Genomic DNA, 14,310 nt, shown 5'->3' with positions numbered 1-14,310 from the left:
TAAGTTGTCTACATTACCAAAAATATATTTCAAGGTATACATTTGTAAAACTGTGAAATGTATGAATCCAGACTCATATAATTCAATAAGGACTTTACGTTAAGGACAACGCTCAAAACAAAATGTTTTTTTTTCCAATGATGTTTGTAATGCTGGGTGCTGTGGCACGGAGTAGAGTTTCCCCAGCAAAAACGACATGAAAAAACACATTTAAGAAACAATTCATGTCTTGAGTTTGTTGCGGACTGCTGCTGATGTTAGACGGTCCACATTTATGTCTATAGGGGAACGATAAACATGTGTCTCCTTGCATAATACGGTGGAAATAATTGGACCAAAACAGGTGGACTTTCAACTCAGCAAGTGCAGAAGCTCAGAACAGAACTCATTAAAGTTTGCAGTAAAACAAACAGAAGAAAGCTTAGGTCCACAGCTTCTGTGCTTTAGGATTCTAATTAAAAACAGCCCAGAGTCAAGCCTCCCAGACTCTGCTTTTTGGGCACACAGGCACTTATGTGAGCATGTGTACATCTGAGAGTGTCTTCTATTTTTGTGTGTGCACGTGTCCCAGTGAGCGTGCAGATACAAAAAAGAAGGACCTGCCGCTTAGATGTTCTTGGAGCCGAGATCTGAAGTCTCTGACACTGAACATCCTGCTCACGTCTCACTTAGCACATTTTATACACAGATTAACACAATCCATACACAACCACACCCATACATCCACATGCTGCCTGTAATGCACTGAATGCTGCATTCAGTGCGTACCCATGGGGAGAGGCCTTTTGTTTCACTCGATTTCATAGCATTATGAACTCAATTTGGAGCCAATAGAAAAAAAACCTGAGCAATGTCACAACACAGGTCACATGAAACCACCAAGGGAGTAAACAGAGCCTCAACGCTTGAGCCGACCTGCATGCGTCTACAAACGTTTTCAACTGCTTTCAACCCAGTGAGAAAACAATTATCGGCCCAAGTCAATCAATTAAAGCATGACAATTAGCGTCCCTCTAGACACTGCATCATGAACACACACACACACGCACACACACATTGCGGAGCGAATCAAAAGAGATCATGAGAAAAGGGTTAGAAGGCAAAAGAAAACTGATGAAGTGTGGGTGTGGTAAAAAGAAAAACAAGTCATGTGAACCGCTATAGATCTTATATTTAGAAAATTGTAGCCTGAGATGAAGAACAGGCTATAGCATTATATACTGATGCTTCACACTGGGACAAAATGGAGAGGGATGTTCATGAAATATCAGTTTTTAGGTATAATTTACAGACTTACCTACTTTCTTTACCACAGTCTTTCAGGATTATTCTTATTATTTGGGGTTACAGATTGGTGCAAATACATTTATGCACCTGTTTGTCATATAACAACCACCTCAATATCAATGTGCTAGTAGTGCAAGTAGTGCATAATTGTGAAATGTAGGTCAACGGTTCATTATTTTTAAAAGTTGTTACAAATAAAGAAAAAACATATATGATAGCGTGAAAAAATTAGAAAACATTTCACAAGGTATGGACACTTAAAAGGCTTCATTTGTTTGGAATCCCCAAATGAACAATGGTGAAAAGCCAAATTGTAAACCAGCCCCAGCTGTTACACCAGGAGTCTCACGTGTGACTGTCGAACTTTGGTACACAGAAGAGCCACTTAGTTACTACTTAGATCTTCTGGATGACAAACCCACTCCACCATCGGGAAATATTGAATTAGATTTTCTGAAAACTTGACAATGCCAAACCTGTTCACTAGTTTTAGGTTTGTGTTCAGTTTGAGAAACAAAAAGAATCTCCTTTTGTTTTGAAAAGAAAATCACATTTGGAAATGAGCACTTAACTGCAAACAAGTAAATAAAGGGTTAATGTAAAACACCAGAACGGATCAGAGGAAAGACCTTAGTAAACTGCTCAAATCTCACTGCTGATTTCTAAATATGTGCATTATTTCAAAAGCAGGGAGTCATGGTAACTTACATCTTCATCTAAGTCATCCTCCGACGTGAAGTCATCTTTGGGGTCCGAGTTTCCATTTGGGTCATATGTCACAGTCCTCCCATTGCAGTCGCCATACTCTGCTACTATGGTAGGGCAGAGAGAAGATGCCTGCAGCGGTTCCAAGGACTCCGGATTTACTCTGCTGTTCACCCCAGCTTCCTCTTGTTCTTGGCACTCTTCCTCCTCGCGGCCTTCTCCAGACAGTAAACTTTCCCTCTCTCCGCTGGTGTCTCGCCTTTTGAGGCTCGGTGCTCTCCCTAGACTGTTCCAGCTGGAGCGGCGACTTCCCCATGAGCTGATGGAACCGCGGAGAGGGAGAGGTGAGCGTCGTCCAGGGCTTGAGAGAGTCTGCAGGGGGAGAAAGGGCTAAGTATTTAGATATTCTATAAAAAAACACATACACCTTTCAGTATATTCTAAAATAATATGCTTGACAATAGAGTAACAGTCCGCATACTGTTCTGAAAACATTGTTGTTCCGTTTTCTGTTAAATTTCTTCTTTTTTAGATTGATATTATTGTCAAGGCCTTCTAAGTGTACAGTGGACAAATGGGTGTATTTCCAACTAAACTGTGATTTAACCTCAAAACACATTTAAGAGTTTTCCCCAAATGTATCAAGCAGCAGAAGTGTTAGGCCCCCCTGTTGTCACAAATGGTCAGTCAGCTGTGTAGGAGAGCTAATTAAACAAAATATAGCTTTGCAATAGCAAAAACAAAAAAATCAGAAAGAGTCATTGTTCCTCGTAGTTTTAGACTGCATTAGAAGATATTAAAGTCTGTGAGCAAGCCTTGTATTGACACACCTGACTCACTAGATTTGGATTGTTGTGTTCCAATTCCAAACAAATGATTGAAGCTTGTCTAAATTAACCTTGGAAATAGATCAGCAGCCTAATGAACATGTCACCCTGCAGTTCAATATTTATTAGTTAAAAATAAAAAATAAAAAATTACAAGTTCAGACTTTTATTGCAAAATTTTACAAAACTCAAATATTAATCTTTTAAAAGCTTAAAATATATGTTCAATGAACTACAGTGACTCCAGGAGAAAAGTTATTCAAGAGTAGCACAAGTTTTCTTTTTTTAAAGTGAAAACTAACGTGCAGAAACAACGGAGGGAACTTAAATAATGGGAATTCAGTGTCTTTTCTATGCCATGGGGACCAATTTGCCGACATAGTTGATATAGTTCGACTCTTTCATGGCTGATGCCCTGTAGAGTCGCCAGGTCTCAATTTTAGTGACACATCAGGGATATTTAGGGCTAGAAAACATCTAACTACCACTATGCGAGCAGTGAATGGGGTAACATCTTGGGAGATCTCGCATGTCGGCTAAATACCCAATTAAAATGCTAAATTTTCTTTTCATTGTGAACCTTTATGTTCCTTTGCTCAACATTATTTAGTACACTACTTCAACAAAAATTATTTTAGATTCCCATAACATCTGTGAAAGTGTTGAAATTACTTACTAAAGAATGCTGGTCATAGGCTGCTGGGTCCATGGATGCTGAGCTTCCACGCCGAGACTCGGCGCGGCCACTTCCTGTCTCAGAAACACCCAGCCCAGCTTCTCCATGTTGAGTTATCCCTTCTCTGTACATGAGCTCCTCCTCTAAGATGGACTCCGGCCCTAGGGAGCTCTTCGGCGTTGGCATGGGAGTGGCGGCTGTGTGCATTATTATGGGAGGAGCCATAGCGCCACGAGGGTCAATGTGACCATTGGCTGTCATCATCAGAGAGTACATCTTAAGCTCTATGGATCACAGATAAAGATTATTAGATTACTAGTCGAATACTTATTTCAAATCAATCAACTTCAAGAAAATAAAGTGCCAGGTTAGAATGTTTTGATTTTTTTTTTTATCCACCTGTGTCTCTGAGTTGTTCGACTTTGTCGTCCTCATCAAAATTGTCAGATTTCTTTTCATCGTCTGACTCTGATCGATTGGCATCACCCTATAAGACACAATTATGTACATAAAAAGTGAACCCATGTAAGTGTTGTTGTCTTGATTTTTGAAGAAAAAGCCAGGGCCTGTTGTCTTTAGACAGGAGCAACAGTTGGTTTTATGATCTGTTTTTTCTTTCCAGTGTAAGAAACAGGGACAAATCAGATTACCATTGTAGAAATCCACATTAAAAAAAGATTAAAAATAGTCACAAAATAGAAAGCAATGCTTCCCTGATGCTACAACATTGAAAAACAACAAACCTCAGTCATGAGAGAATGGATAAGCACCAGATAAATGATAACTTATCCATCAGTTGCACCCTGAGCATAATTTTTTATCATTGTAGTTCATGTGTGGAGAAGGTGTCTCTTTCTAACAATAGACTAGAAGATTGTACAGTGAGGGTTATGCTATATCATCTCACTCCAGATCTTGATTTCCTGCAAGTGAGGGGGGCCGAGGGGCTGCGGGTTTGTGCATTTTAGACAGTGATTGGTGAAATACCGTTCAGCCCATCAACACAGTCGGAAAACCAATAAAGTCATTCTCACCTCAGCCTGGAAGCCTTCGACCAAGATGGCGACCAATAAATTGAAGAGCACATAATTGCCAAACGTCATGAGAGCAACAAAGTAGAGAGCTGCCCATGGAGAGGTAGAAGCCATGCCGTTGTACAGCACCACGTTCCAATCCTCCTGGGTAAGGATCTGGAATGTGGATAAAAAAAATAAAGAAATAAAACATAGATATAGATTCATGCATGAAGACGGAGGGGAAGTGGAGGAGAAGAGATGGATGACAGCAGAAATAAAAGAGGACAGAAGGACTGGGAAGTTTAGAAGACGTGTAATTAAAAGGCAAGGAGTAGTGAGTTGAAGAAAAAGCAGCACGAGTCGATATGTTAAACAGTACATAAATCGATTATATGCATTATGAAGCCCAGTAAAGAGCTACTTACACTGGAACAATAATTTAATTTATGAAACCTCTTGGACTGTAAGTTGCGACAAGTGGAAGCAGCTGGATGTAAATGCCTGCCTTTCTGTGCCTGTAGTTGGATAAACATGACTGACGGAGGAGTACAAATCTGCACACAGCATTCATGTAGGCTGGCTCTGCCTACTCATTTACCACTCTGGGCAAAAGGCAGAGTCCCTCTGTGCAGCTTCTGTGAACTACGATATGCGGCTCTGCACACATCTGTGTTTTTTTTTTGTTTGTTTGTTTTTCTGCTCGCACACCTTGATAACTGTAGTAAGAGTGGACAAAGTACGAAGCGAATGGAGCATTCTCAAAGGACAGTTGTGGTGGATAAAGTGCCTCTTCAGCACCAAAGAAAGTCCACTGCAATGTGTATTCCACCCTTCTGCTGACACATCCCGTGCGGAAACAGAAAAATGGATTTGGAGCAATTGCACAATATCTCCACGGGGAGGTGGAGCGAAAAATAGAAATCATGGTGAGGGATAGATGCTGCATGCAATTAGATACAGTTTTTGCATTTCAAAGCAGACATGGGACAATTTCACATACATATGAAGACCCTTTGGAGTTCTATTGACATGTGTTTTGACCTGGTGAGCCTAAGTAAAACAAAGGATGGAGACACTATTTTTATACTGCATTTCTTGAGTGTTTACTGTGCAAACACTGTAAACAAAATAGCTGTTTTATTTAGCTATTTCCATTTTTTGAGATTAGGAAAAACTCAGTGCATTGTTTGAGAATGTATTTTTAATAGGGATAGAGATGACTAGCAAATTGGGTAATGCATAACTAAGGACAGACATAAATAAAAATATACAATATATAACAATATATTTGAAAAAGACATTTTTCTACTCACTGACAATAAATCAGACTTAAGGTTTCTTGATTAGATCATATCCAAAATTATTTCTTTTTACCAGTAAAATAAGAAAAATAGCTTATCATTAAATTATACAAATTATTACAAATTGGGAAAGTCCATTTGTTATTTTACATAAAAGGAGAACAAAAATAAAATATCCTGTGAAGATCCCGACTGAAGCTGGTGTCACTGTCCACAATGTTATGTTAAGAATGAAATTAAGGAACAAAGGCCTAAACATAGGAGTAAACACAAGGGAAATAGAAAAACTCACCTGGAATACAGTGACAATGGCCCAGAGAAGCGAGTCAAAGTTTTTGCGATCAGGAATGGTGTCTCCGTTTTCCATTCTTTGACTGAATTTACATCCGAACAGATGCATGCCAAGTATGCTGCAGAAACACAAGCGATGCATTAAAGACCCTCTGAATGCACACAGACAATGTTGATGGCACTGCTCAAATAAAGGAATCTGATAAAAATAAATTAATCTTTTTTTGAGCAATCTCACACTAAAAATGTTGTTAATGCCCCTGAAGTTCCCTTTAAAATAAATTCACCCAAATCAACTGACCGGAGATTTTAGAAACTTCCAATTTATCATCTATAACTTTCAGTTTCCTCATGGTATAAACATGATGTGACACAGAAACCTCTTCCTCTTTGCCACATGTCACTTGTCTGGATAAGGATCCGTGTTCATCTTGTCCAAACAGAATGAGTTCTTAAAAACCCTTTAAACCTCACTTGGTTAGGTCCACGCTTGTACATTTGATTAAAGAAAAATACTAACTTTAAAGAAAAATGCTAACTTTTGCAAGTATCTGAAGCAAAAGAGGGTCACTTTCTAAATCAGCCACCCACTTACCGACTGGTTGTTATGGATGGATTCCAGACAAAAATCTTATTTGTTCTCCTACCATCACAAGACATTAACATAAATAATGTTGTCTCTGTCAGACTGAAGTGTTTTTGTGACATGCCACAATAAATTGAAAAAAAAAAGTCAAGTTGCCCAACTGTTTCATTAAATTTGTCTGAAAAAGCTGGTCTACAGTCTATTGGTATTTTTTATAATAAATTTGAGAACCTATTATCTGAAAAGTGCAATGTGCAACTGTACGCTGTAATGGTGTGAATTGAAAGAAAATTATGTTATCCTTCTGGCTAAAGGTGCGTGAAATAAAATTTCATGGGTGATTTTGTTTATATAAGAAAATTTGGATGTCTCAATTTGTTTTTGTATAAACTGTCATAAATTTGTACTTCATACTTTCTGTGTGAAATTATGTTAGCAAACTTGTCCAATTCTCCATGTGTTAACATTGACATTGTCCTTTTTATTGACATTGAAAGCAGCGACATCGATTTATCGACAAATAAGCAAGAGAGGCAGCAGATTTCCCACTTCTGCACCTGAAAGTGAAGATGAAAAGCATCAGCAGCATGCAGAAGGTGGCCACATTGTCCATGGTCTTCATCAGCACCACCAGCTGCCTCCTCAGGGCAGGTAGGAAACGTACGAGCTTCAGCACTCGCAGCAGGCGAAATGTACGCAGGACTGACAAACCTCCATCCGCTTGACCTATTATCTCCCACACACTGAGAAACATGAACAAAAAAAACAGCTTGTCTCTGAAATGAACTTTTAAAAATATGTAAAATCAAGAGTAGAAAAGTATTGAGGAGTAATATTACCTTATGATGACGATGATGCTGTCAAAGATGTTGTAAGGGTTTCTGATGTATCCAAACAACCCAAAAGCCAGCAGCATGAAGCCCATCTCCAGCACAAACATGCTGGTGAAAACAATGTTGCTAATCTCCAACACATCAGTCAATTCATCAGGCTGGAGGGAGAGAAAAAGAGAGAGCTTAAAAGTCAAAAGCAGAGTCAAGAGGAAAAAAAATTAAAGAGGCAAAAAACAAACAAAACAGTACTCTTATCACTGAACTCTAAAACTCTGAGTGTTCAGGTCACACTCTTTCTCTGTGACCTGAACAGAGAAATTATCAATCAAGTTCAGAGTTGCGGTCAGGCCAAATCAATCGTAGACTTCCAACCGCATCGATATATCACTGCTGATTTACTTTGCTTACCTCACACTATGGTCAATGATCCAGAAAAGATTTGACTGAGCCTCCTTCTGCCCCTCACAAAGCATGTATTCAATCCTTATGAAAAATTCTGCAATTTTTGACTCAGCTAAATGCATTATGGAACCCTGCGTAGCTTGAATAAGTCTTTGGAATAGGATCTAGTAAGAAGTTGTGATGCACTTTTGCATTAAGAAACAAAAAACATGCACAGAAATTAAACACTGAGATATTAACATTTGTAGTTGAATAAGTGGAAAGAGTATGCCCTAACACACAGGTGTGGTTCATTTCAATATCAACTTCAGTTGGGTTGATTTCTGGAGCACAGACATTCGCAAGTTTTTTTTTTTTTTCTAAGTCTAAGTTAAGACTCAAGTTTTCAAGTTTTGTGAAAATGCACTAAATACATCTAAAACACAAACACGTCCAAACTGCAAAGTTCAGATGTTGGACTTGGACATTTTCTAAATATACTAAATGTTTACAGCACATTGTCCTTTTCATTGTTTATTTGGAATGTAAGCACATTCAACGTTGCATGCAGTAAAAACAGTTCAAACTGTATTATATATATTTTTTTATAGTTTTCATAACCAACTTCTGCTGAAATTTCAGTTGCATAATTTTGATCTTTTCCTTCTTATATTTTGCTGCCAATCTTTCAGCTGGACAGTATCATCAGCTCTTGGCAACAAGCTTTCTGCAGTCCCAAAGATTTACATGTAATGAATAATAATGATCCCCATGTGACTTAATTTTTCTTGATCATAAATAATTAAACTCTGCTTTCTGCCTCAAAGTGGGTGAAGCTCTGAAGCCTGAGATGCAAAAAAAATCATCTCATGTCACGCAAGGGAGACTCATTAAAAGATATTGCATTTCTTTTCATGTGCGGATCAACAAACCACAGTCTTTGCACTGGCGATGCCGAGACCAGACCAGCGGCATAGAAAAGGAGATGGAAAATGTTTAAGACTAAAAGTGGAAGGGATTCATTTACAAAAATCCTATTATGACAGATTAGAATTACCCTTAGTCCCCAGGGTAATTCTGTTCCTCCATCACCCTGAAAACATATATGCAATATGATTAACTGGTTTTACATTTGGATTCCTCATAAGCTGTGTGGAAACGTGCAGCATAATAAATTGCGTGCTGCAGAGTAGGCATCATTGATGGCGAATGACAATACAAATCAAACTGGTTTCAGAAATGGGTACAAGACACAATAGCATAGCCATAATTATAGGGTCAGGACAGAGGTGGGGCATTTCCCCTCACTTTTACATCAGGCAATTTTGAGTGGTACAGTGGTAGTGACTGTACCTCTCAAAAACAGAGATCGGCCGTATTAAATGGAGAAACACAAGTTCCAAGCAGAAAGGTGAAGCATCGCTTCAAACCGCCTGTAGGCTCTTCAATTGGCTCTGAAGTTACTTGCTAATGTGTCTTTAGACACTCCATCTTGTTGCAAAAGTTACCTAAATGTATCTGGTGAGGAGTCTGGGTGGCCTTGCCAGAAAGTTATATAACCGAGACTGGAAAAGTGTCTCAGTTTTATTAAAAGTCCAGGTAAATAAAATATGTTGGTAATACTATTATTGTTATGAAATGTAGAACCTTAACAACAGCAACACAGCGACAGCTTAATGCCAACAAAATAAGTTTCCTTTAGTTTTTTCTTCATTTTTTTAAACTTGTGTGCTAAATTACACATAAATGATTGTACCAACCAAATTTATGAGAATTGTTTTATTTTTCTTGGTAGTAAAATACAAAAACCCAGTCCACATAGCAGTTTGAGTAGGCTTATGTATATTAATCTTTAAATGGCACTTTACAGTCCATTCAGTGATGACACTATGGCTCACAAAGTAGATCAAATCAATGCAAGGCACCAACCTGTGAGCTGAAGATAATGACACATCAATGCTTGAGTTGTTTCACTGAATTTTTATGATCCAGAACTATTTGGGCAAAACTAATTTCCACCCCGACCTTGTAAAAAGACAGCACTGTACAAAAAGTTATACTGGAATAGTACTGCTATCAGAAAAGCAGGCTTTTGTGATGGTGCTATCATTTTAACACCAATATCATTTTTAGTGCTATGTTCCCTCAGGTATTGATTCTAAACTCTCTTTATTGCACTTTCATACAAAATGGTGCATCTAAACACAATACCAGTGCACAGGAGGTTAGATTTTGAATATTAAGAATCTTAAACAGCTCTGAATTTGACCTTGCTTTTTGGATACAAAGATGAAAATTAGAACAAGATGAGAGATCAACACCCACACATACAGCTTTTCTTGCAAAGCAAAGATTTGTGATGTTGATCGTGTATTTTGAGCTTATGGGACAAACACAAAGAGGCACATCAGTCTCACACAAACCACAATTTGTTGTGTGCAAATTTGAAAAAAAAAAAAAAAAAAATATATATATATATATATATATATATATATATATATATATATATATATATATATATATATATATATATATATATATATATATATATATATATATATATATATATATATATATATATATATAATTATATATATATATCAGTACCATCACAATAGACTGTATCCCTCAATAAATCAGACTTATTGATAATACAATGACATATTTGGCATCAATATGACACTCACTAGAGGTGGTGTAAATTGAAGGCACTGTCAAAGATGTTGTAACAAGTAATGTTTGATATTTTAAAGTAAATATATATTTTGTCTAGTAAAACAAGGTTAATATGAATCCTAGATGAAGTTTTATTTTGAAGTAAGAGAGGAGGTAGCTCTTTAGTTGCTTAGTTAGTTTGATAAAATCTACTAATAAAACCTGTGTAAGGCTGGCCAACAAAATTTGGTTACAAAATCCATAAAGTCCACAACTTCTGACAGCATCCCAGGCACCACATAGAGCAAAAATGTTAATAGAAGAACAAATTAAAACAATTTGTGTAAGAAGAAAATACTGTGGAAAGCCATTAGGGGCTAAGATGCTAAAATTAGGATGCAATTCAAAGCGCCTTACCTGTGGAAAAAAAACAACATAAACTCCACTGCAAATTTTTTTAATTAGATAATTTCTCACTAAAGCGAACCTCTTAGATTGAAAATGTCAAGATTATTAACTTTGAAAAATCCTTACACAGTATTGACTTACAGTGAAAAAAACTAAACAAAAGAAAAACAAGACTACCTCCAAGTTTGAATGAGTCTAAACACAACCAAAACACACTAAATCGACACACCATTGGTTCAAGGAGGACACAGATTTACACCGTCAGGGTGAAAAAAATTGGCTAGGTGTCACAAATGGAAGTTGATGGGTGCTCTAGTGGGAAGGAGCTCATACATAACACTTCAGTGTGTTTACATGGATGTAGTATTGCCCAAAAAAGGCAAAAGCTCTCCCAGTCTTTCCCCATGTTTACATCACAAAGACAAAAGTGCACACATTTTGCCATGAGAGAAAATTGAAGGAGACTGAATGCAGGACAACGAAGAGGAGAAAGAAAAGCAAACAAGCAAAAAAAAAAAAAAAAAAAAAAAACGTAAATCACATCCAACGACCCCACAATTCAGCCATTAGACAGAAAGAACAATAATAATAACCTAACTCATGTCTTTTTTGTTTATAAGTATCAGAAAGAGAAAAAGATTGAGGAAGAATTTTGGTTGGATTTTAAGTATCCTCTAAAATATGTTAATATGAAAAGAAACATTTAAAAACTTTATAATGTGTTCTTTTATTATTTTATTTTATTTCTTCCTCTTATTTTTGTATATTGCTGTTAATTTCTACCTGCTGTCAAGCACTTTCATCAGCATTTTTGTTCTAAGCATATAAATAAAGTTGAACTGGTTTAGTGACCTGTCCACCATTGTTTTATATTCCAAATACATTTTTGGAATTTTCAGACGAGCAAATGCAACTTGCAAACAATATGTTCCTCAGAAACACAATGTGAATCTTACTTGTTCATGGTACTCTATACCCATGCTGAGGGTATTGACGAGGATGGCGATCATAATCCCCCGGTTGAAGTATTTACTTTCCACTATTCTCCTCAATTTTTCCCTGAAGTCTTTCCAGGCCTGGACGGCTCCGTTTCTGCACGCAACAACCCCACGGCGTCGGAACAAACTTCTGAATCCTCGTCGATCGCCCCCCTGGAAGAAGCCGTTTCATCACACCAACATGTGCTGTATATTCAGTGATTACCAACGTTTGAAAAACACATGAACCGAAGATCGGAAATACACAAACTTATATGCTAAAAACTAATCAACATGTTATCTGAGTTTACTACGTTCCTTATAGTATCGGCACCTATCCTGACCTGCTGAAAGTCGCGGATTCCATCAGCCTCTCCTTTGCCCCCCTCCAGGTCTCCTAGTTCCAGTTCCAGGGTCTCAAGGCTGCGGGCACATAGAGGGCAGCTAAGTAGCTCCAGAAGCAGAGGGCTGGGCACGACGCCTGCCAGCTGGATCAACAGCCTCTGGCGACCTTTAGACAGAAAGTGATAGGAATGGTCAGAACTCTGCCAAAGGAATGTTTCTGGCTGTTTTCATCTTGTGGTCTTTTTGGATTTTTATTTATTTAATTTTGCATATGAGTACTGTTGGCAACAGCTATTTAAGAAATCTAATTTAAGCAGTGTATTTGGTACTTAAAGTTAGCAAATTAAAATATGCTGATTTTGTTGTCCTTTATTATTTTTGGCACAAGTTGCATTTATGGACAACAATATATCTGAAAGAAAAACTGGATGCCGGTATCCTCAGAGTGAATGATAAAATCTTGTTTTACTGCTATCAAAAGTGCAGCACTGTTTAAAATATTAAAACTGGAGTCTAAAATGTAAGTATTCATCTTTCTTGCTGCTTGATTGTGACCAGGTGGCAACATGAGCTTCACAACAATGAAACAAGACCAACAACAGAACAGAGCAGACAAATTAATGAAAACAAAGGCTGAAGGTCCAGGCTGTTCATTAGCTGATCAAAAATATAAAAACATGCTCCAAAACACCCCAAAAGAAATTCCTAGAACAAACCATATGTCTAACAGTCATTGTGAACTGCATTGATGTCCTGTTAAAAAGCCCAGTTATGACCACATAGAGGAGTACCATCAGCTAATAAATATGAATGCTGCAATATCTCCAAGTAGCCATATGTGGTTTGACATTTCAACAAAATCTGAAATCTCACTGTTTCATTTACAGGACAAAAAAACCCTCCCAGATCCTGATGTAGAATATTCTACTGAGCCAGAAAGCATGTCTAGTGAATGTTGAGAGCCATCCCGACTGCTGAAATTAAAGTTTTTTTTGTCAGAAATTGAATCTTTCTTCCAACTTACAGTGTCTCAAGTTTCATGATGCCTTACAAAAAACAAAAGGGAATGTTGTAAATATTGTCTTTTTATTATTGGGTGCAGTCAGCCCAAGTTAATTATGACTTCTTTTGTCCCCACTCCTCCTATATTTCTCTCCGTAACTCTCCGGCGATGGAGTGTTGCGAGAGGTCTTGACAAATTCAGTTTTTCAGACGTATTTTCAGAAAATTAGGGAATAAAGGCAGAGCGGAGATTATTCAATTACAGTTAACAGAGGCCCATAAGGCCGAGACCACAATTTCCAAAATTGTACTAGTGCGGAGAGCAGCACCTTAAGCCTGATATGAAAAATATGTATATTTGGTTTGGATTTGAGGTTCAATTTAAGGTCAGTGCTGTTGCTATTTTAAAGTCTATTGATATTTTTATCCCTTATGTGTGACATTTGTGTTAGAACAATACAAAAAATAGCCATTCTTAGACCTTGCAATGTAATACGTGAGCTTCTGCTCACTATAAGGTCATATTTTTCCCCCACAGAGCCAACATACTCTCGCCTTCACGGTAAGCACTGCAAGTTCATCCTTCATCATCAGTCTGGGTATCTGCACTCACCTTCTGTTCTCTGACTTAAAATCAGTGTGGAGAAAATGCAAAGCACAGCTGAAAACGAACAGAAGCAGAACTTAGTGGCTGGAAACATCAGCTCTTAAAAAGCAGCTTAAACAGCAGGTTATTTTTGTCAGAATGTTTCCTGGAATAAATATTCTAATAAGTATATGTACCATATTTTAAAGTCTGTTCATAGCCAAGGTTTTAGCTGCTGACAATTGATGTGTTACTCTAGTTGGAATCTAAATCTCGAAAGACTGGACATGCTACCTGAAATTATGTTTCCTGCAATCCTAGATTGTTGCTTTGTTTGGTTTTTTTACATTTCAGAGCCAGAGTAAGTGCTTCTGGGAAGGTTTCAGGTCAGAGATGTGTGTGTGTGTGCATGTGTGTGTGTGTGTGGGTGTGTG

At 37.6% G+C, this 14,310-nt stretch overlaps 1 protein-coding gene across 3 annotated transcripts in view; it reads right to left on the bottom strand.

Moving 5' to 3' along the window:
- cacna1ha (calcium channel, voltage-dependent, T type, alpha 1H subunit a) overlaps positions 1 to 14,310 on the bottom strand; it is a 120,803-nt gene that overhangs the window by 27,808 nt on the left and 78,685 nt on the right. For all 3 annotated transcript variants that reach the window (XM_055035053.1, XM_055035054.1, XM_055035055.1), the window contains exons 11-19: positions 12,288 to 12,454; positions 11,923 to 12,117; positions 7,529 to 7,680; positions 7,247 to 7,432; positions 6,105 to 6,222; positions 4,530 to 4,685; positions 3,895 to 3,982; positions 3,496 to 3,779; positions 1,996 to 2,364 (exon numbers count right to left, since the gene is read on the bottom strand). In XM_055035053.1, coding sequence (XP_054891028.1) covers positions 1,996 to 2,364; positions 3,496 to 3,779; positions 3,895 to 3,982; positions 4,530 to 4,685; positions 6,105 to 6,222; positions 7,247 to 7,432; positions 7,529 to 7,680; positions 11,923 to 12,117; positions 12,288 to 12,454 — 1,715 coding nt within the window. The remainder of the gene's footprint in view (positions 1 to 1,995; positions 2,365 to 3,495; positions 3,780 to 3,894; positions 3,983 to 4,529; positions 4,686 to 6,104; positions 6,223 to 7,246; positions 7,433 to 7,528; positions 7,681 to 11,922; positions 12,118 to 12,287; positions 12,455 to 14,310) is intronic.

Source organism: Poeciliopsis prolifica, unplaced genomic scaffold, assembly GCF_027474105.1.
Source record: "Poeciliopsis prolifica strain line A6 unplaced genomic scaffold, Auburn_PproV2 SCAFFOLD010, whole genome shotgun sequence".
Taxonomy (NCBI): Eukaryota; Metazoa; Chordata; class Actinopteri; order Cyprinodontiformes; family Poeciliidae; genus Poeciliopsis; species Poeciliopsis prolifica.
Note: the sequence above shows the minus strand (reverse complement) of the source record. Positions and strands in the feature narration are given on the sequence as shown.